Consider the following 23,315-nt stretch of genomic DNA (forward strand, 5'->3'; position numbering starts at 1 on the left):
CAAAATGTACGTATGTGTAATGTGCCACAAAAGTGACCTTTTTTCGACGATTGGTTCATCTCAGAGCGCTGCTTCCTTACAGCTCGGCCTTCGGCGTCGCTTTTAAGAAATATCAACATTGATTTCAGTAGCTTTTAGGCCCAGGTGAAGATCCGTACCCGGCCTGGCCTTTTAACAGGTTTTCACAATTTGCGATATTGTCAAAAAAATTTGCGCTCGCTGCGCTCGCGTTTTTGGTACGTTTTTTGGCTGACCCTCTACATGTTAGCTTGACTGGTGAATTAATACAGTTAGACCAAGAAAAGTCTGCAATGATTTTGATAGGATACGCAGTGCAAGTGTTATTTATACGTCATAATTTCATGGATGTTTGACGTTTGCACTGCGTGTGCTATCAAAATCGTTGCAGACTTATCTTAGTCAATTTAAAACATTTATTTACATACAATATATACAGGGTGTCCCATAAGTGACACGACACAGTGACACTGGAGGTAGACCAGGCCAAGAGGACCCAAACCAACTTAACATGACCCCAGTAAAAGTGGCACGGTTTTCAAGTTATTGCCAAATTAAGGTTTTTCATGAATTTTGACCGTTTTTAACATTGTTAGTGCCAGTGTGCACTCGGAAAGGTCTCGAAGTTAGTTTTTTTTATGTGTACGGCATCATGAATAGTTGATTAAGATAACAGAAGAGGTATTTTATCGATAAACATTGTAAAATGCAAAAAAATACCGGTTTAATCTTGAATTAAATTCACAGCGAAACATTAATTTCGACTTTGACCACCTGTCGTGAAAAAAAAATACTAGAAAAGTAATGAGCAAATAACGTCAAGCTATTAAGCATGTTATGCAGATTCAAAAATGGTATCATACATGTACCTTTCCGTAATAAAATAAGAATTATGATCATCTTTCGAATGCCTCATAAAAATTAGGTTAAAACTAGGAAATCTGCAATCCGTTGCTACTTAGTAAAAATAACGATTTAATGTTAAGATATCTCATTCTGGATACAGAAATAAAAAATCGCCCATTTAGTATTTGCCGAATGCCTAAAAGAAAGAGATGGAAAATGCTTATCTCCCTTTTTAGGGGTATCATTGAGTTGATAAAGGTTCAAAGAAAATAAAATTCAGGTTGAAGTTTATTTGATTTATTAAAATAATGTTACAGTAGATGCTCGAATTGTTTTCCCCGGGCTCGTATGCACGCTTGGCACCGTCTTATAAAATTTCTCGTTAATTTCCTTAAATTAATTTCGGATATGCTTCGTGCTGCCTCGAAGACACGCCGCCGTAGTTCCTCTTGAGACCTTATTGGTTTTGAGTAAACTTTATCTTTTAAGCATCCCCAATAAAAAAAATCCAATGGGTTCAGGTCCGGGGAACGCGGCGGCCATGCCACTGGTCCCAATCGGCCGATCCATCTTCTTGGGAATGTCCGTGTGAGGTGGTCGCGGACGTCGCGAGCGTAGTGTGCTGGGCAGCCATCTTGCTGGAACCACATCCTCCGTCTGAGTGCGAGCGGTGCGTCTTCAATTAAGTCTAGCAAACCGTCTTGCAAGAACTGCAAGTAATTTCTCCCATTCAAAATGGCTGGCAACTCGACCGGTCCTATTATTTGGCCATTGAATATTCCCGTCCACAAATTAATTTTAAATTGGTGTTGGGACCGGTCTTCTCTTTCCTCGTGTGGGTTTTCAAGTTGCCAGCTATGAATGTTGTGGAGATTGAGATACCCATCTCTTCTACACGTAGATTCGTCGCTCCACAAAACTTCATTAAAAAAGTTTTCATTTTCTCTAATTTTTTGCAGCATTTGTCGGCAAAATGCAACTCGAGGTGCGTAATCCGTCGGAAGAAGTGTTTGCACGCGTTGGATATGGTACGGATGATATTTGTTACGTTTTAAAATTCTCTGTGCTGAGGACTTAGGTACGCCAGTGCGGCGTTCAATCATTCGTACTGAAATTTCTGGCTCTCTCCGTACCATTATTTAAAACCACGTTGTCGTCAATAGTCCGGGGTCTTCCTTCAGCGTTAGCTCGTCCTGGCATTCTGCCATTGCGATATGCATTAACAATTCGCAAAATAACTTCGTGATTCGTGGCATTACGATCTGCATATCTTTCATTGTACAGTCTTGCAGCTAATCTTGAGTTGTAAGTGACATTCCCTCGATTAGATACACGCCTAGTTTCTCCATAAATCATGTGCATGTCACTGTACTCACGATGGGTGTAATTGTTGCGATTTGCCATTGTAGTGGAGTAGTTCCACAAAACAATAATCAGTGTCCAAGAAGAGGGCAGAGTCGTCGTTTCAGTTCCACAAACAGTCCAAGTCAAAAAGAAATCAGAGTCCAGTTGAATGCCAAGTCGATTTGTTTAGGAACACAGAAACAGAGGTGCAAAGACAACACAGGTGTTGCACGAAACGCAAGGTAACGAACTAGGTTTAGCATTCCTGAATGCTTACTAGAGATAAGGATGACAAAGTTGTGCAAGCGTGGCTTATCCCCACTCCTTTTGTTTTTCGTAGTGATAAGCCCTGGGATATTCCCAGGTAGCAGTCGACCGTGCGACAAAGTCGAGATAAAAAGAGCGAGATAGAGCAAGTGGATGTTATGTTGTCTCATTCTCCTGACCTTTTGAGAACGCGGACTCAAAACCAATAAGGTTCCAAGAGGAACTACGGCAGCGTGTGTTCCAGGCAGCTCGAAACACCGAAATTAATTTAAGGAAATTAACTAGAAATTTTACAAAACGGTGCCAAGCGTGCATACGAGCCCGGGGAAAACAATTCGAGCATCTACTGTAACATTGTTTTAATAAATCAAATAAACTTCAACCTGAATTTTATTTTCTTTGAACCTTTATCATTCATTCATTCATTCATTTCATTTATTTCTATAACAATAATACATTGTGTTAGAAAACTTATGAACTAATTACATACTTATAATCTAATTAAACGAAGTAAAAGATGGGACATGTCAGCAAATAAGTAAATAAGTTTTCAATAATTAAATTAAACAATTAAATAACAGGTGAAAAGTACTAATAAAATAATATAATATAATGTCAAATATAAAATGTTATAAAATCGTACCCTACAATAGTTACAGTGAAATAAATATTTGATAACATGTCAATAAAAAAAAAAAAAAAACAAATACTTAACTAAAAAACAAAGAAAACTTGATTCAATTAAATAATATACGGTGTACATGTCAGAATTAAATAGATTCATTATTGTATTGGAAAAACTCTTCAACTGAATAAAAACATTTAGCTAGCAAAAACGACCTTAATTTATTTTTAAATGTAGTTGGGTTACAAACCGCTTTGAGTTCTGTGGGTAGCCTATTAAAAACTTTGATAGCCTGGTATCTAGCACAGTACTCAGTGACTTTTAGTCTTGGAGTAAAGGGACGGTTCAGGTTTTTTGTTCTTGTTGCCAGTCTTATCGCCCGAGCGTCTACAGTTTCACTACTTGCCAGAAATTTTACTAAGTCCGTGCATAGTATCATAATATAAAGGCATGGTACAGTTAGAATGTCTAATTTGGCGAAGAAGTCTTTACATGAAACCCACTGGGGTATACGCACCATTATTCTTATTGCCCGCTTTTGAATGATGAAAGCTCTTTTTATATTATAACTATACGTTGCCCCCCAGAATTTAATGCTGTATCTGAGTTTTGAGTCAACTAAAGCGTAATATACAGTTTTCAATCGATCTATTCCGATGATATCTCTTAAATTTCTCAGTGCAAAGCAGGCAGAACTAATTGTGTTTTCGATTTGATTCAATTCCTGTTTCCAGTTAAGAAAAGAATCAATTTCTACCCCTAAAAACCTGACAACCTCAACGGATCGTAGAGTGTTATCGTCAAAGGCTAGTTCTAGGATGTCCTTATTTTTTCGATCACTCTTAAACTGGACGATACTTGTTTTTTCTGTATTTAATTTTAAATTATTATCTCCAAACCACTTATGGAAAACTGAAAGAGCCGTTTTAATATTATTTTTTAGTTCGACTTCATTACTTGCACTAATAATAGCATTTGTGTCGTCGGCAAATATCACCACGTTTAAATTATTTTGGGAGTTCTGTACGTATTTTATGACGTCATTTATAAATATGATAAAGAGAATAGGGCCTAAAATAGATCCTTGAGGGACCCCTCTAGTAATTGTGGTCATTTTTGACTTGAAGACTTTGTCTTGTCCCTCATCTACGTTTCTAATTTCTACATACTGTTTCCTGTTCTGCAAATAATTTCTAAGTATTTGAAGATTTTTCCCCCTCACTCCGTAGTATTCTAACTTTCTTAAAAGAATTGTATGGTCTACTGTACCGAAGGCGGAGCTCAAATCTAGGAAGAGACCCGCTACTTTCATTCCATTGTTGAGGTACTGTGCTACGTCGCTAAGTAAAGTATCTATTGCATCTGTAGTGCCAATATTTCTTTGGTATCCGAATTGTCTAGGATTTATTACATTGTGTATATTTAGGTGTGTACTGAGCCTTTTTTTTATCACTTTCTCGAACAATTTTGACATAACCGGCAATAAAGAAATCGGTCGGTAGTTTTTTGGATCATTCTTAGCATTTTTTTTATGTACTGGGAGAATTTTTGCTACTTTGAGTTGATCGGGAAAGCTGCCTAGTTCATAGCATTTATTAAAGAAGTGTGCTAATGGGCCCGCTAGTAAATCAATATTGTCCTTGTAAATTGTAATCGGCATTTCATCATGGCCACAAGATTTTTTATTTTTCATGGAAGTAACAAGGCTTTCAATTTCTTTAGGTGTTACAGCCCACCACTTCATTTCATTGTAACTTGTTTCTATATTACTCTCTATCATGTCAAGTGCATTGCTATCAACTCAATGATACCCCTAAAAAGGGAGATAAGCATTTTCCATCTCTTTCTTTTAGGCATTCGGCAAATACTAAATGGGCGATTTTTTATTTCTGTATCCAGAATGAGATATCTTAACATTAAATCGTTATTTTTACTAAGTAGCAACGGATTGCAGATTTCCTAGTTTTAACCTAATTTTTATGAGGCATTCGAAAGATGATCATAATTCTTATTTTATAACGGAAAGGTACATGTATGATACCATTTTTGAATCTGCATAACATGCTTAATAGCTTGACGTTATTTGCTCATTACTTTTCTAGTATTTTTTTTTTCACGACAGGTGGTCAAAGTCGAAATTAATGTTTCACTGTGAATTTAATTCAAGATTAAACCGGTATTTTTTGCATTTTACAATGTTTATCGATAAAATACCTCTTCTGTTATCTTAATCAACTATTCATGATGCCGTACACATAAAAAAACTAACTTCGAGACCTTTCCGAGTGCACACTGGCACTAACAATGTTAAAAACGGTCAAAATTCATGAAAAACCTTAATTTGGCAATAACTTGAAAACCGTGCCACTTTTACTGGGGTAATGTTAAGTTGGTTTGGGTCCTCTTGGCCTGGTCTACCTCCAGTGTCACTGTGTCGTGTCACTTATGGGACACCCTGTATACAGTGGTACTACTAAACGAAATTAATAACTAGCTTAAATCTAAAATAGGCCCTTGAGGCATTGTACCAAGGATGCTGGCGGCATTTCCTCGCTGTATCGCAATGCTGATACGTTGTGCGAGGTAGCCGCCAGCTCTTCGGTCACCAGTTACGTCAACCAGACGCTTCGCGATTTCTGCGAACAACTTATGCGCGCTGGGATCATGGACCTAGTTCTTACAGACTTCTTAGTCTAACTCTAATAATTTTAACATATGGAAATTCTTTATTACTAGGTTGATCCTAATCATGTGGCTCGGCGTTTGGTCTTATGGTCGGACAATCGCTGTTCAGCCTCGCAAAATATTAACTATTGAAAACATCAACTTTGCGGCACTAATTGAGCGTAGCCTCGCTTAAAATTTTCCATTAGAGGTAGATAGGAAAGTGACGCTCTAGCTCACAGCTTTGGTATTCCACTGGGAATTGGCCTTAAGCCTAAAGGGCCCTCCCCACACTTGACGCAACGCGGCATCGGCAAAAACCGATAGAAAAAAGCTTTATGTCCAAGCAATAAGAGCGAAAAAGACATCGTTCTGACTAGACTCGGATCGTCTCGGCTGAAGATGGAAATTAAAAACGCAAACTTATTTCCCTGTATTGAACATGCTGTATGCAGAATTGACTGTAAGGGGGCCCCGAGCCTTGCACTGCCTAGGGGCCCCGACATGCTTAATCCGGCCCTGAGTATATGTAGGTATTAAAATTGTTGTCCTACTTATTCCCCAACTTTTGGTCTTTGTCACATAGTACGAAGTGCCATTTCGTAAGTTTCGGCCCGGCCGAAAGGTTCGGCCGTTTTTTGACCGAAACCGAAACTACAGCCGAAACATGATTTTTTGGCCGAAACTGGCCGAAACCGAAACCGAAACCGAAACCGAACCTTCGGTCGGACACTATGTATAAGTTAGTCTATGGTTTACTAGATAAATTAGTGCTGCACTCTGGCGGCAGAACATTGCAGTAATACTCCCTATTGCGGGCATCTTTCTCTTTTACTCCAATGAAGGCGTAGTTAGAGCGACAGAGGAAGATGCCCGCAATTTGCGAACTTCGATTTTCGCAGTTATAGCCCAGGGTCCTAGCCAAGATGGCTATCGCACATCGACAAATTCCAAACGAAAACTATACTACGTAAAACTATGACGACCCTGCCCATCCTCATCCTCGCCACGCTGACGCTCATACTCATCTTCAGATGGGTGCGGATGTTCGTCGCCTTTCTGTTCGTGGCTATCTACATCACGGTGCTATCACTGTCACTCTTTACTGTAGCCTATCCAGAGCAATAGAGCTATCTCTGTCACTCTTTAACGTAATTGTAAATGAATCTTGATAAATAGGGTGTCAGAATGTATTGTTTGTCTTGTCTCCAGCAAGCCTTGTGCATGCGTAACGTAGGCGACGCCTGCATCTACCTCGGCTGGCTGTCGTACCTCCACATGACGACCCTGCCCATCCTCATCCTCGCCACGCTGACGCTCATACTCATCTTCAGATGGGTGTGGATATTCGTCGCCTTCCTGTTCGTGGCTATCTACATCACTGTGCTATCACTGTCACTCTTTACTGTAGCCTATCCAGAGCAATAGAGCTATCTCTGTCACTCTTTAACGTAATTGTAAATGAATCTTGATAAATAGGGTGTCAGAATGTATTGTTTGTCTTGTCTCCAGCAAGCCTTGTGCATGCGTAACGTAGGCGCCGCCTGCATCTACCTCGGCTGGCTGTCGTACCTCCACATGACGACCCTGCCCATCCTCATCCTCGCCACACTGACGCTTATACTCATCTTCAGATGGGTGTGGATATTCGTCGCCTTCCTGTTTGTGGCTATCTATATCACTGTAATGGCTATGACTGCGTTCATCATGTGTATGTTTCAGAATAAATGTAAGTTTTAGGAAAGTTATACTTATTATTATACTTTTAAAAATTACTCTTGAAATTGACATAGGCAAACAACCATCAGGACGCCTAAAAGCCACCTGTACGTCTACCACCAGTTTTTACATTGACATAACGCTCACGTCTACGTAATTTACTTTCTGTACATCTCGCTTGCACTAATATGCGAGTACGAGCGAGATGCATAGAAAGTAAGTTACGTAGACGTGAGCGTTATGTCAATGTCAAAATTGATGGTAGACGTACTGGTGGAGAAACCTGGAGAAACAGTCGCTAAAAATACCAGCAATCTACTAAGGGACGAAGGTCAGTCAGAAGTCGCCTCGATGCTGGGGCGAATAAATAATTAAATATAGGTACAAAAATAATGTGTGACCCTATTGTTCCCAAAGGACAACACAAAATCAGAACTCTTATTCCGCCCTAAAGAAGGCCAAAAACCTAATGAAGTAGAAGCAACTTGATAATCTCTCCTGTATGCCTGTATAGATCTAAGCAGTCTTCGTAACCTATGGAAACCTGCAACTCCAGAGGAGTTTCATGCGCGTTGCCGACTCTAACACTCCGCACCCTCGTTGATTAAGTTTCTACTGAAACAGTGACCATTAAAATAATATAAATAAGTTTTTAACAAATTGTTCAGGGAACGACGCGCGTCGGTTTCGGGTAGCCCCTTAAAAGATACATAATATACAGATGTAGTGCATAATTGTTTCCATCGTATTTTCTCGGAAACGTTCGTATCTGTCATGCTACTTCAGTCAACCTCAGTACTTTTTGTACCGAAACTGACTGAAATAGCATGACACGTTCGTACGTTTCCATGAAAATACGATGGAAACTAATTATTAATTATGTACTACACCTGTATGTATTTTTGTCGTCAGCCCACATCGCCGCGATCTGGTCCGCACTGTTCACGGTCCTGCAGCTGTTCCTCGCCGACCTGCTGGTGCACCACGGGTTCGACAGCACCACCAGCTTCACAGTGCTGCTGCACATTCTGCTGCCGCCGCTGGGGCTCGTGCATGCCTTCCATGGATTCGCCCTCCTGGAAACTGGACGTGAGCATCTCACATTTTAGCTCGGATCTTTATATCGGGGTTGTATCTTGATCTGGTTGTATCCTTGCAGTGGCGTAGCTAGGCCAACTTCGCCTCGCGCGACGCCTTTTCGGAAACATTGAAAGAAAATGGCCAAAAAATCTTATCTCTGGGAAAACGCGCATTTTTGAAGTTTTATATTACGTTTTCCGAGCAAAGCTCGGTCTCTCAAATATTGATATTTACAGGTGAAAACCTTCAATACACCAAATCTAAATATTCAATATACGAGAACCATACTCTGATTATCTGGATCGTTATGATCCTGGCGTACTTCGGGCTGCTGATGCTGCTGCAGCGAACGATCGGGGGTGACCGCGCGATAGGCGGCCAGGTGTCCTGGAGGTCCATCATCTTCAAGCAGGCTGAGGTACCCACCAATGAACAGCTGCCAGAACCATCGAACACGACCGCACAGTAGGCGGCTAGGTGTCCTGAAGGACCATCATCTTCAAGCAGGCTGAGGTATCTACCGGTGAACAGCTGCCAGAACCAACCGCACGCGACCGCGCCTTGGGCGGACAAGTCTCCTGGAGGTCTCAGCCGGTCAGCCGGTCGGTGGGAATGGTACTTACATTAATAAGCGTTTAACCTGCATTTAGTGCCCGTGACCCAGCAAAATCATGAGTTGTCGGTAGCTGCACAATCCCCTGACGTCGGTATATGATATAAATCAGGGATCTTGCGAATATTCGCATCGGCATCCGCAACCGCGGAACTTCCGCATTATTTTCAAAATCCGCCGCCACATCCGCATAAAATCAATGCGGAACTTAATGCGGATGCGGATGTCGAACAAGTCGGCACAGGAATGTCTTAGCGGCGGCGTAAGTGCTAGGTAATTTCGTCATTCATTACCTATAACGAAATTGGTTAGATCCAAAAAAGTCGGCCATGTTACTGTTTATTAAATATAACGCTCCTATATTCTTGCTCAAATACTAAACGTTTCGTATTTAAAAAAAAAATTACGAAAATGTAATTTTCGACGTTATTGTACCTAATCTTGACATCCGCATCCGCGTCCGCGGATGTCAAAAAATCTGCAACCGGAACATACCTGATACAAATAGGTATAAATGCCTGCCTGGTAAATTAATTGAATTATGGATTACTTATTACTTACTGACATAATAAAACATAAACCATATTAATTACGTTGGATGACATGATAAAATTTAATTCATACTCTTTCAGGATAAGAATAAACTACGCATGATTCGTAACCCCCTTGGCAATGAGCGGGACCCACTTCAAGAAGTCGATGAGCTGGTCGCCAAAGCTATCTCTTTCCATAGCGTGACTAAGGTACATCATCATCATCATCATCTCAGCCATAAGACGTCCACTGCTGAACATAGGCCTCCCCATTGGACCTCCGTACCGGTTGGAAGCGACCCGCGTCCAGCGTTTTCCGGCGGCCTTAACAAGGTCGTCTGTCCATCTTGTGGGTGGACGTCCTACGCTGCGCTTGCTAGTCCGTGGTCTCCACTCGAGCACTTTTCGACCCCATCGGCCATCTTCTCTGCGTGCAATGTGACTAAGGTACGACCAAAGATAATTTGAAATAGAGGCGGCTTGTCAAAGTAAATTATGTAGCCACAGTAAATTTACTGCCATCTTTCGACAGAAGATTAAAACTGTTAGAAGGCCATTTGACTTTGATCCTTATTCTTTCACTGATATGTGTCAATTTGTTGAATATTAATATTAACGCCATCTACTTTATACAGAGTATTATGGGAATTGGGATACTTCGGAGAGTCACTCTAGACGTGTATCGCGGCGAATACACGCTGTTTTTCGCCGAAAAGATTCAAGAACGTATGTTGCATATGGTTCAGGATCTAATTACTGGTAAAGTTTTTACTTAATAAATTAGTCTAATCAAGAAACAATAAAAACTTTTTACAATAAAAAGCAATCCGACTTCAAAAATTATGAAATAAAATATTATCCTTTTTGAAGTCTATGCGTTACCAACTGTGTTTACATATGTTTGAAGTCGGTGCCAAGCCAAGTAGTAACAATACCAGTCAAAAATAATCAGCTTTATGGCTATAAATCCCATTAGAACTGTACTAATAACTATTACAAATGTGTAATAAGTAATTCTGTCTGCCTCTTTGTCGCCTTTTCATAGCTAAACAACTGAACCGCTTTAGGTGAAATTTGGCAAGAAGGTAAAAGCGCGACGTATGAATGAAAAACAAGATCATGTTTAACACTAAATTCGTGTACCTATTACTTTAATAAATATGTAATCAGGAATTTTCTCGAGTCCGTCTGGGAAATTATAATTCCTATCACTACTACACTAAATCCATCCTCCGCCCCGCCCCTGACCCAATCCCTCAACGCCCCGATCACTCAACCTCACAGCGCATCAATCCCTGATCCAGGAACCCCTCGACCCTGAACCAGGAATTTTCTCGAGTCCGTCTGGGAAATTATAATTCCTGTCAACTAAATCCATCCGCCCGCCCCGCCACTGACCCAATACCTCAGCCCCCCGATCACTCAACCTCACAGCACATCAACCCCTGATCCAGGAACCCCTCGATCCTGAACCAGCAACCCTTCAACCGCCATTCCCCGACCCTTTAATCCCTGACCCCTTAACTCCTAACCCTAACCCCCGATCAGTAGCCTTACCAGCTTACCACGAGTTTAATTGACATTGATATATTCGCTAGCATGTGTGTAACTTACTTCCTATGCATCTCGCTCGTACTAACCTTAGTGTGAGCGAGATGCATAAAAAGTTACATTTAGATGCATAAGACGTTAGCGAATATGTCAATGTCAAACTCGTGGTAAGGCTACAGTTGCAGTACATCAAATTGGTGGTTATCGGAAGCAAATGATCGAGTTACTTTAGAAAACCCCGAAATCACTTAACACGTGCCTTTAAAAATTGAGGAGTTCCCTCAATTCCTCATGGATTCTCTCATCAGACCAGAACCAAAAATAATACGGAAACACCTTGGAGGTAACTTCTTCCAAACAAAAAAAGAATTACTCAAATCGGATCACAGGTGCCGGAGTAATCGCTGAACATACTTACATTTAAAGAAATCATCATCATTATCATCAAAATAATCATCATCATCAGGTCTACTTCATCAATTTGGTGGTTTTCGGGAGAAAATGCTCGAGTTGCTTAAGAAAACGCCCTAACACCATGCATGTGCCTTTAAAAATTGAGGAGTTCCCTCAATTCCTCATGGATTCCATCATCAGAACAGAACCAAATTAAAATGGGACCAACTCGGAGGTAGCTCCTTTCAAACAAAAAAAGAACTACTCAAATCGGACTACGGATGTCGGAGTAATCAGTGAACGTACATATAAAAAAAAAATAGCCACAACCGAATACAGAACCTCCTCCTTCTATGAAATTGAAGTCGGTTAAAAACCAGTTCCATCAGGTAGCCTAACCTAACCTAACGGATCATCCTTTTAAAACAAATGAATAGTGTCTGTTTTATTATTTTGACGACCAATCTGGCTTAGTTGGTAGTGACCCTGCCAAAAAAGCTTTTCGAGTAAACATTTAATAAAAAAAACTGTGCAAACTAAACGGGCTGATTTATACGGCGCGCGAGCTCGCATTTTTTTAGTTACATTGCTGACTGTTGGTTACGTCCAATACAACCGACCGATCAAAAACCGCAATGTAATGAATCTCGCATGCGAGTTCTCGTACCGCCTAAATGAGCCCTTGTATTTGATCATCAATTGATCAATACCAGAAAAAACTATACAGATAAACAAAAGACGCGCGCTGGCAGCGGCATCCGTACCGGCCAGGTTGCCAGCACGCATGCAGCACAGAGGTAGGGGTAGAGGGAGGAGGATGTGGGTCCATCACCTATACACAGGATAATAAATTTGACAATTCCAGGTTTAACCCTACCGACGGTTCAGTGAACATGTTAGGGAACGACCTAAGCAAAGCAGGCAAGCGCGTGGCGGCCATACCAGAGCTGCTTTTAGCATGAGTTGCGTTCTGGCGCACGACTCCATACATCTAGCGCGACTTCAGGTAGGTATGGACTCGCGCGCGAGAACACTACTTATGCTAGACCGTCAGGCATGCTTGGATATCGCCATCGCGAGGGTTTCTTGCTTGGTGAGCTGAGCGTGCAGGAAAATGTGACATTCCAGGTTTAACCCTACCGGATGACGGTTCGGTGAACATATTGGGGAACGATATGGCTGCCCTTAAAAAAGCAGACAAGCGCGTGACAGCCATGCAGGGCATGCTTGGGTACTGCCACCGCATAGGTTTCCTTGTCGGTGAGCTGAGCGTGCAAGAAACTTTGCAGTTCTTTATTCAGGTATCAGCTGTCATATCTTTCACACGTACAATGTAAAGGCCCCTGTACACAATGGGCCAGCGCCGGCCAGTCCAAGGGACGCAGCCATGCGGTAGAATGAGATAGCAATATCACTTGCTCCCTCTAACGCATAGATGCGTCCCCCAGACTGGCCCACGCTGGCCCATTATGTACAGGGGCCTTAATACTCATGCACGCTCGCACACAAAAGGCCGTTAGCAAAGCAGGCAAGCGCGTGGTTCCAAGCAGGGCATGCTGAGCTTCCTTGTTGGTAAGCTGACGTCGCAAGAGAATTTGAGGTTCTTTACCTGAAGGTATTAGTTGTCACTATCTTCTTTCACACGCATTCTCGCACACAAAACCCACACACATGATTTTGGTATTTCTCGTCCAATATTCCTTTTATGAAAATATTAGAATAAGTACTTGTGACCTTTTATTTCCTAATAGCTATGCCTATGGGACCAAAGCGACGAAGAAGTCGAAAGTTATATCCAGACCCACACTCCAAGATTGTACAAAGAATGCGACTTAGAAGACGTTCGAGACACGTATGTGCGGAATCTAGGGACCTACTACAAGGCACAGCTGTGCTGGGCCATCGCCATGATACTGGAACCACGCGTACGTTTCTATATTATGGCTCCTCTGCACGATGGGCTTTCATATTGGCCCACTAATATGGGCCAGCGTGTACAGACGATAGTGGTGTCGGATGGGTTAAGGCGCGGCGGGATGGCGATGGGATGGCTACGGTGTCGGTTTTTCGCCCGCACATCAAAGGTCATGGGCCAGCGATGGTATGTATGCTATACACGTGGCCCATTCCATAGTGCGTGCTCTGAACTATCGCATGGCCATCTCGCTGGTCCAGCGCTGGGCCATCGTGTAGAGAAGCCATTAGAGTGAAATAATAAAACTAAATCATTCATATAGTGCGACTTACAAGACGTTCGCGACATCTATGGACATACCACAGGGCACAGTTATTCTGCTGGGCCATTGCTGTAATATTGGAACCACGTAAGTTCCTTCAACAAGGAGGAATTTCGGCCGAAGGGTGACAAGTTCCGGCGGTTACGCGGCCTGCTCCCTGACCAGTGTCAGGGAGCAGGCCGGCTGTGCCGGGGTTGTGTAATACCGTTTAATACCTATGTACATCGCAAGTCGCCACCATGATGTTTTGTAGGTTTTTGTTTTATAAAATATATATTTTTGTAATAGTAGTTTTGTAATATGTAGGCAAAGAGAATAGATAGTATAGAGGGGCCTGTCATAGTAAATTTTGTAGTCACAGTAAATTTACTGCCATCTATCAACACACTACTAAAACTCAAAATGAAAACGTATAAAATTATCAAAAAAATATATATATGTATATGGATAAATGATTTTATTATTTTTATATCATATTGACCCACGTTCATTCACTGATATCTATGTGTTAAAATTGTTAAATATGAAACGGTGTCGTCACGTCATCTAGCCGAGCATAGGCCAAAGGTGTGTGCGCCATCTATCCGAGAATGATTTTTTCTTGATTTCCGAGGCACGTTTTTTCCTTAGACTTTATTCATCTTATACGAAGTTACATATATCTTTGTATGTAGGTATGCTAGTTTCAAGGTATTAATCTATGGGCCACTAGTTGCCTGAAATAAAGTTTTTCGTTCATTCCTAGACCAAAGGATCGTCAATTTTTTTAAGTCAACCTTTCGCAGCATAAAACGTGCTGCTTTAAAATATACTTTTTATCTTTTAGATCGTGTTTATACAAAATTTTACTGATGGTGCAAAATACATCTCAGTGATTAATGACAAAATAGTGGTAAGTATTCATTCTTCTTCGTCATCAACTATAAGTTCGGGATTGGTCCATTATGATTTTTTTTCTTACTTACTACTTGCTTTACTACGGTGACGCAACGACCCAAAGTGAGTCCTGGCCTCCGACACCAGATAACGCCATGCCTCTTGGTCTTGCGATAGCTCTCGCCAGCTCAATTTTTTTGTAATATGACCTTTTAATTAGTTTTACTTTTATATCTGACGTGTACTTCTACAAATTTTATAACTTGACAAATATTTCAGAAATACAGAACGCACCTGACGATTGTAAAGATCTCGTTCATGACATCAGCGCTGGAGCATGCGGACCGCGTGTTCCTCTTTGATCGTAAAATCCTCGTGTTCGGCGGCTCCCCGGCATATATGTTTTTTAAATATGGCTAGTATCTCTATCAACTCATCATGGCCGCCAAAAGTTAGTTGTTGGACATAGACATCCTCAAAGGATCTCCACAAGAGGCTTTCTTATGTATCTTCACAACCGATCGCGCGCTCTCCTCATCTCAAGGTGCATCCACGTCTCGCAATACTACGAGTACGCAATGTTAGCTGTAGATTGCGCGCTTTTCACGAGCTTTGTATGAATTTGCACTAATTAAGCGCGCAAACTAAAGCGAACAAAGCGATAGTGTAGATGTCGTCCTCGACGTCCCGTTCGCGTCAGTACCATTATGTTGCACTAATTAGGCGCGCAAGCTGATGCAAACAAGACAATTTTAAAGATATTAATGGTTCTTGACACATAGACCGTATCATACATATAAAGCCAGTCCTAGAAAAAAGATCCCCACTTCTGTATAATTCGGATTGTAATGATAAAACGCTACCTATAGCAAATTTTATGTTAAAGGAAAAAAGGGAATTTAATACGCTTACGGTAGGACTTGAACCCGCAACCTACTCAATACTTGCGTCTGCTCTAACTAATTGAGCTACGGAAGCCTTACTAGAACCTCGCGAATCTTTCCATTCCTTCCTTTTTTCTTACAATACCTATAAAATTTGGAATATCGCTCGCAGACGTACCTGCTTGTTTAAAAATTGATTTAAAATGCTATAGGTAAATAAATCGATTCAAATGTACGAGTAAGTAATCAAAATTACAGGCCGGGAATACAAAGTGCGTATGACTTTTCGGGTCCGAGGCAGTCTCGACAACGAGAAAGTGGAGGAGTTGGTGGACCGAGCTGTTGAAATGGGAGGACAGGTGCGACATGCCACAGAATAAGTAAAATAGTACTACTACAGAAAGAACACTTCCTACAAAACCGAAGTTTGACAGCGATTCAGGGTCAACTATTTAGGGTGGTAAGTTGTGCCAACCCTAATAATTGCTCGGAGCAATGCTGAGCCGAACGGAGCCGAGTTTGGACGAAGTCAGGAGTGTCTCCCCACTGGTCGTGCTATCATCAATATACAGTGTTAGGGACTGTCCATAAATTACGTCATTTATATTTGACGATTTTTGACGTCGGCCAAGTTACTGTTTATTAAATATAACGCATCTATATTCTTCCCAAATACTTAACGATTCGTTTTACTTGAATAAAAAATACTAAAATGTGCTTACCTAATATTTGACGTTTTTTTAAGTACCTAATCTTGACAGCCGCATCCGCATCCGCGGATGCGAGCCTTTAAATGTCCCCGTATGTCATAAAATCTTCATCGGCAACATCCCTGATGCAAATTGATGTTAATTGAGAGAACTGAGACGTAGCTGCACGGCGGGGTCTGATAGCCCTAAATGCCCTAATAGTCTTATTTTAAAATCTATCCTGTATATTCAGGTTCGCGCCTACGTAGGCACGCTTCTCATACTGCGACTGCCGACCAGCCCCACCGATGTGACTACTGAATTCATCAAAGATATCACTGAAAACGCCAACACTTATGGAATCACTTCGCTGAACATCAGCCTGCCGGATAGCGAGGAGATTCATAAAAGGTGTTCCCTTTTACTTTTTAAGATCACCATACATAAATGGTTGTAAATATTTACTCGTATACAATTAGGCCGAGGACTGGATGAAAACGGCACGTGGCGCGGCGAGCGGCAAATCACTACTTTTGAGGTTAGAAAAATTCTAATCTTCCTTAAAACGGGGTATAAAGGAGAATTCGAAAGAATCCCCTGGTACAAAGTATAGTAATGGCTTTTAATGGGAAACTGTGTGACCTCGTTTAATCTGTTTGTTTTCAACTTTTCAGGGCTATAAATGATTCAAGAAGGCAATTAATTACTTATACTGGTTATGGCGGTTACACTAGCGCATCTGAGCAGGCCCTTAAAGAATTAACAAGTGAGTCAAATTGATCAATTTTCTACCTTAAGACCGCGCGCATTGTAGACCTTGTGGCCTAAATCGATTTTTTTTCCTAGCCCATTTGAGTGTCCCACTGCTGCCTCTGGCCAGTTGTTCAGGAAGCTGTTCAGGTCATCCCGCCATCTCCGTTTCGGCCTGCCCCTTCCACGTCCCTCTACCGGCAAAATCGAAATTAACACTTCAAATTGTCACTCCATGCCAATTAACAGGGGGCCTTGGGCTGTCACCTACAGTCCATCCACTTCCCTTATACCTAGTATGCGCAGAATATTGCTGTACAGTACAGTTAAAGGTATTTAGGCACTTTGTCCGTGTAGATATTGAATAACATGACTGTACTTCCTTCGTCTATTTCGTCCTTAATAGACAATCCGTAAACATTTTTTGGAAAAATATAGGTAAGGCCCACCGATGATCAGTATAATAAAGAATGTTCCTGTTAGTAATGACTATCCTTATTTGTGTGCACAGAACCGAAACTGTGGAAACGTAAGAAATCCCCGTGTCTGACAATAACCCTGCTAAGACAGACTGTGTGGAAATACGTCTCTTTCTACATACATTATAGATTGTTTCTGATCATTACGGTAAGTATATTTCGTTAGTTAGATAATAGTCGATATTTCTATAAGTTCCTCTTCTGCGTAGGAAAACATCGTATAAGGGAACTGTGCTTATTCCAATACGGCTTTGTTGAATTTCTGAGCAGTCGCGTAGCGTGAACTAATCTACCCGTGGGCGAAGTCGCATCTGCGAGGCCATTTTCTTTTTTTTCTGAAGGATCCTCGCGCGAGGCCCCCCTTGCAGCGCGAGGCCGTGGGCGAGGGCCCACTTCACTCACTCCTAGATACGCCACTGTTTACGATTTGAAAGGTCAAATATATCAATGAAGTGTTTGTTTCAAATAGCCAAAAGCGAGCTCCGGGCTTCTTTAGAATTCAGACAAGAAGTTACTTTAAGATGAGAGGATCTAGAAACTTGTAACAAATAACAATATCTTCCTAAACTAACTCTATGAGTACTAGCAATGTTTTTAGCACTTCGAATATCATATTCATATATGTTGGTCAGTAAGCGGAAACGCCTTTTAGTTTAATAGTTCTAGATCAGATCTCCAACCAAAATCTTTGACCCTAAAGCGATACTGGGCTATAACCGCGAAAGTCGAAGTCCGCAAATTGCGGGCATCTTTCTCTGTCACTACAATTACGCCTTCATTGGAATAAAAGAGAAAGATATCCCTGCAATTTGCTAATTTCGGTGGCGGTAAGTCCTCTGTACCTTAGATAAAGCAGAGCAAAACTTGACAGTCTCTTTAGCTCTTTCCAAATCCGGCCCACGTCCATTTCGTGGGTCGGATTTCGAGTGGATACCATGCCATGGTGTATTGCAAGTGCTCATGGCCGCGGGCCGAAGTTTAGACATCCCTAAGAAAGATTTTTTGCTGCAGATGCTATCAGCGATAGTGACAGGCGCCATAATCGGCGTGTACCTCTCGTACCAACTGAACGAGATGGAAACAATTATATCCTCGTCTCGTCTGCTCGGTGAGAAGATGACCGTAGAGGCCTTGGAGCAAAGCACTACGCTCGTGCTTAGGGTGTACAACTCGGATGATGCCATCTCTGTCGCAACTGGGTTAGTTTATCGACAGACGAACGTATACCGAAGGCAGAAGATCACGTGGTCGTTTACCAATAAGCTGGACCGATCAAGTTAAAGACTAGTCATCCTCTGCCATCCTCTGCTTTCTACACGGTCGTCAAAGACGCGTTGGACAGAAACCCGTGGAGGCAGATCATCCCTCCAGATGCAACCCTGATCCTGACCACGATCCTCAGACATGAGGGACCGACCAGAGAGAGAGAGAGATCGGCTGACGAATGTAGGATTAACTTTTTGTTTTTATTCTCAGTCGTATATTATTTAGGATGCCCTGCCTGAGTCGGAGATGAGCGGAGATAGACGTATACGGAAACCAACCATCAATAGCATTGGTTGTATTCCAACGAAGCGGAGAAAACTATCAATGCTATTGGAAGATTCCCGTACGTGGAGACGTACGGGATGGAGATGGGAGGCGTCTCATGACCGCCTCAGTGGAAAGGAAGCCTTAGTGTCGTGTCCGCTTACAAGACCTATATTAATAAATGCTGCAATATATCTAAAGTAGTTATATAGTATCCTCAACAGTACTGTATCATCGCCCACACTGTTAAGTGACAGCTTGCAAACCTTATTACAAAAGGCATAAGGTCCACCGATGGACAGTTAACCTTTTGAACGCCACAGACGGCAATTGACGTCAACGCAAAATCGTGACAACGATGCCAAAGACGGCATTAGACGTCGATCGTTTTTTGATGAAAATCTACTGAACAACACCCCACTTTTAGGTTGGCATTATTTATTCACAAAACTAAATTTTACCCCCGTGGCGTCAGTGGCACGGTAAATGGATACGCCGTTTGGCGTTCAAAAGGTTAAAAGTGATGTTGCTGGTTGTACCTTCGATCTTCACATATAGCTACAAATCCAAACACGTCGTTTCAGCTATGCCATGTCAGCTACCGGCGCTACACCTGCGGAGACGCAAAACATGTTTTACACAGCCTTACCGTACAATGAGGTGGGTTTGTTATTTGGGACGTAGTTTTTAGCCTTTAGTTAGTCTCCCACTCCTTAGTGATTGTGCCTCACAACAGTCACAACTAATTCGGCAGACGTGACCAGAACGTGGTGACGTGTGAGTGGGAGTTCGAAAACTCCAATCAAGGCGCGTAGCCAACGTGCCAATCGTTAACGATACGTAGCGTATCGTAGTCATCTCCCTCTATCGCTCTTCCACACTTAGTGCGACAGTGACAGTTGCGTTGCGTTAAAGATTGCACGTTGGCTACGCACCCAGGGATCGAACCCGCCGACGATGGCGGGATGACTGGATGCGGGACTAGACTTCTTGAAGGAGTTGCCAGACACAACACAGCGCTGGCTAAAAATCTGTTGAGAAATTGGATGGGAAGCCTTTGTCCAGCAGTGGGACACGACAGGCTCCAAATAATAATTATACCGGTCTCCAGCCAGCAGACGTATCATTCATAGATGCAGTCTATAGGTCTCTACTATTAGGGTCTCCGAAATATGTCGCGCGAATGACCAAAAATACGTGAGTTAAACCGTTTTATTAGCTTAAATCCTAAAACCTAAAATTATTCATGCAGAGTATGAAAGAGTACTTGATGCTGCGAGCGATCGACTCCCCTCAGAGCTACGTGTACGCCTACGCGTACGGCATGCTATTGAAGGACGAACGTGGAATACTAGATGTTGGTATATTTTACCTACTTAGCGCCACTTGCACAATTCCACTAGCCCGGGGTTAACCGGTTAAACTTGGAGTTACCATGGTTACCCGTACAATTTGACACTATAGGTAAACGGTTTAACCGCTTAACCCCGCGGGATAGTGGGATGGTGCAAGTGGCCCTTAGTTAGTTAGTAAGTAAGTTTTACTGGCCATTTTCCGCAAAACGACATCCCCTGTGCCTATTTTGCGTGAAACGAGGTAGCCCTACTCTAACCACCCCAGCTCCTCCATGAACCCTAATAGCAAGGTCTTCAGGTTGTTAACTGCCTCCTTCTTTTTTCATTTCATTTTCTTCGCTCTACCGATCTTCTGTAAGTGAAAAGAGCTTGTAGACGGTCTTCCCTTATGGGCGGTCTTCCCTACATTTACCTTACCTACCTACTTTCAGATCCACGTGTTATACAGCCCAATTCATTACGACACCGCTGCAGCGGCGCGATCCCTGGCCCGTGTGTACATGGCCCTCTTGCGACACTACACCAAAACACTTGACGCGGATATTGAGGTGACAGACGACCCGCTCGTGCTCGACTCTTCTCCGGTTAGTTATTATTAAAACGCGATTAGAATACGATTGTTTGTCTAAGACTTCTAATAAGATCATTATGGCCACCATTCCTCAAAGATCTAAAAGGAATTGTTATGAATATTGGAACATCACGACGATCCCTCAAGATATTGATATCGTTTTGACGGTTTGATCATCATCTTCCTCGCGTTATCCCGGCTTTTTGCCTCTCTTTGCGACTCTTAGGAGCCTGGGGTCCGCGCGCTTGGCAACGAATTGGCGTAGGCACTACTTTTTACGAAAGCGACTGCCATCTGACCTTCCAACCCAGAGTGGTAACTAGGCCTTGTTGGGATTATTCCGGTTTCCTCACGATGTTTTCCTTCACCGAAAAGCAACTGGTAAATACCAAATGATATTTCGTACATGAGTTCCGAAAAACTCATTGGTACGAGCCGGGGTTTGAACCCGCGATCTCCGGATTGAAAGTCCACCAGCGCTCAAATAGGTCATCGACATGACGGTTAATTAAAAATTTTATTTACAGACTCAGAAGAAAACAAAGGTCCCACCGCTCGTCATACACTTCATGTTGATCATAACTATTGCACACATAACCTTGCTGCCTTCCATGGAACATGGTCTTATAAGGCACATGCAGGTAAATTAGGCACCAATTCATTAATACGGTGTCTGTGTACATTAGGTACCTACCTACTGACCCGGAGCTATCCAATGCTACTAGAGGACTAACTAAACAAGGCCTTGTCGGAATGTTTAGTGTTAAACTAATACACCAATCATCAAATAAATGTCTAATACCGCAATTAAACCACGGAAAACAGAACTTGGATAACTCCACTACGACGCCGCCATTATAGCAAAGCTCATGTATCAGTCCTTGCCGCGCTATAGTGATGTGACCATTTGCAATACTGATTGTACATTGTACGGCTGCACTCACGATAGCCCTATCATCAGTTATCACTAGTTTCCTCACGATGATTCCCTTCACCGAAAAACCTATTAAACTTATTTATAGGTGAACCAGGATCTATTGAGGGTGCGCCATGTTACGGAAATTTGATGGTACTAATTTCTAGCAATGGCAACAATTTTAATAATAGACAACATCTACCCTCTATGATAGTTGTCAATATTGACAATGTAAACATTGCTTTGTCTAGTTTCGTGTGAATTATTATTAGACTGCAATAATCATGCCGAAAGTTTTAGATTTTACAGAGAAAAAGTTGTAAATAGTGTATATAGTTATTTATTGGAAAAATAACGTGCGGGAGAGAAATTTCTTCCATTAGAAAACATAACGAAATTACCACCTGAATTGACGGGTAAGTTTCAAACTTATGGACAAATGTCACTATAGTTAGGTCGTCACGATTTGGTTGATGTCTTGTAATAATTTGATTTGTGTATTAGGTGTATCGCATGCATCGGTATCACGGATTGCTAACGAAGGGCGTAAGGGCGGAATTAAACGACCAAACCTAAAAAAAAGTAAACAAAAAAAGAAAATAGATTTGGATGATTTTGATTTATGTGTCATACGTCGTAAAATTCACGAATTTTATAGCGTAAAAACCGAAGAAATATCCAAACATCAAACTTCGCACTTATTAAAGTTGTCGGAATAAAACAAAAATCATCTGCCAATTTCCATTGTCCCCACTATACAAATTGTTGCTATATAAAATTCAAAACGAGCGCCCTCTTGACAATACTCCCAAAGTTCTGGTTTACCTATACCTTCCAGGTGCACGCAATGAATTTCTCCCCAGTACGCTACTGGTTCTCTCTGTTCTGCTGCGATATCATCCTCTATTGGACCCTGGTGTTCATCATCACGACGGTTCTCTTCTGCGTCATGTACTGGGTGGCGCCGGTGCATTTCTTGCACAGGGATTTGAGTAAGTTAAGTTCAGTCAGCAGCAGAAGTTGCTAAGCGGGCGAAGTGGTGTTGACACGCTCTTATTCTCTTAACAATAAAGTCGCGTCAAGATTTGGAACACCTCGCCCGCTTAGCAATTTCTTCTGCTGATTTCACAACGGCTTTTTTTGATAGTCGGAGTAAGGTAAGAAGTAAATTTTGACCGTTATGAAGTGATCAATATATGAACAGTAAGGCTATCAGCTAATAAACGGTAGGTCTAATAATAAGCTTCGTATTCGTAAATATAACGGTCAATTCATAATAATTGTCACAATTTACTTCTTAACTTACACACCGACTATAGACCGACCTCTTAACTCAGTCCTCGCCTGCGCGGTACGGGGGCGACGGGGCGAGACG

General features: G+C 41.9%; 1 protein-coding gene across 1 annotated transcript in view; it reads left to right on the forward strand.

The window, feature by feature from the left end:
* The window catches only part of LOC134789596 (ABC transporter A family member 4-like), a gene marked incomplete at its 5' end in the record, with an annotated part of 65,525 nt that overhangs the window by 25,989 nt on the left and 16,221 nt on the right, over nucleotides 1–23,315 (forward strand). The window contains 19 exons of the mRNA XM_063760166.1: nucleotides 7,277–7,493; nucleotides 8,396–8,572; nucleotides 8,800–8,981; nucleotides 9,809–9,919; nucleotides 10,345–10,468; nucleotides 12,782–12,963; nucleotides 13,405–13,578; nucleotides 14,717–14,782; nucleotides 15,046–15,181; nucleotides 15,909–16,009; nucleotides 16,593–16,750; nucleotides 17,014–17,105; nucleotides 17,601–17,716; nucleotides 18,580–18,800; nucleotides 19,683–19,758; nucleotides 20,351–20,455; nucleotides 20,885–21,037; nucleotides 21,552–21,665; nucleotides 22,779–22,932. Coding sequence (XP_063616236.1) covers nucleotides 7,277–7,493; nucleotides 8,396–8,572; nucleotides 8,800–8,981; nucleotides 9,809–9,919; nucleotides 10,345–10,468; nucleotides 12,782–12,963; nucleotides 13,405–13,578; nucleotides 14,717–14,782; nucleotides 15,046–15,181; nucleotides 15,909–16,009; nucleotides 16,593–16,750; nucleotides 17,014–17,105; nucleotides 17,601–17,716; nucleotides 18,580–18,800; nucleotides 19,683–19,758; nucleotides 20,351–20,455; nucleotides 20,885–21,037; nucleotides 21,552–21,665; nucleotides 22,779–22,932 — 2,659 coding nt within the window. The remainder of the gene's footprint in view (nucleotides 1–7,276; nucleotides 7,494–8,395; nucleotides 8,573–8,799; nucleotides 8,982–9,808; nucleotides 9,920–10,344; nucleotides 10,469–12,781; nucleotides 12,964–13,404; nucleotides 13,579–14,716; nucleotides 14,783–15,045; nucleotides 15,182–15,908; nucleotides 16,010–16,592; nucleotides 16,751–17,013; nucleotides 17,106–17,600; nucleotides 17,717–18,579; nucleotides 18,801–19,682; nucleotides 19,759–20,350; nucleotides 20,456–20,884; nucleotides 21,038–21,551; nucleotides 21,666–22,778; nucleotides 22,933–23,315) is intronic.

The sequence above is a fragment of the Cydia splendana genome, chromosome 4 (assembly GCF_910591565.1).
Source record: "Cydia splendana chromosome 4, ilCydSple1.2, whole genome shotgun sequence".
Classification (NCBI taxonomy): Eukaryota; Metazoa; Arthropoda; class Insecta; order Lepidoptera; family Tortricidae; genus Cydia; species Cydia splendana.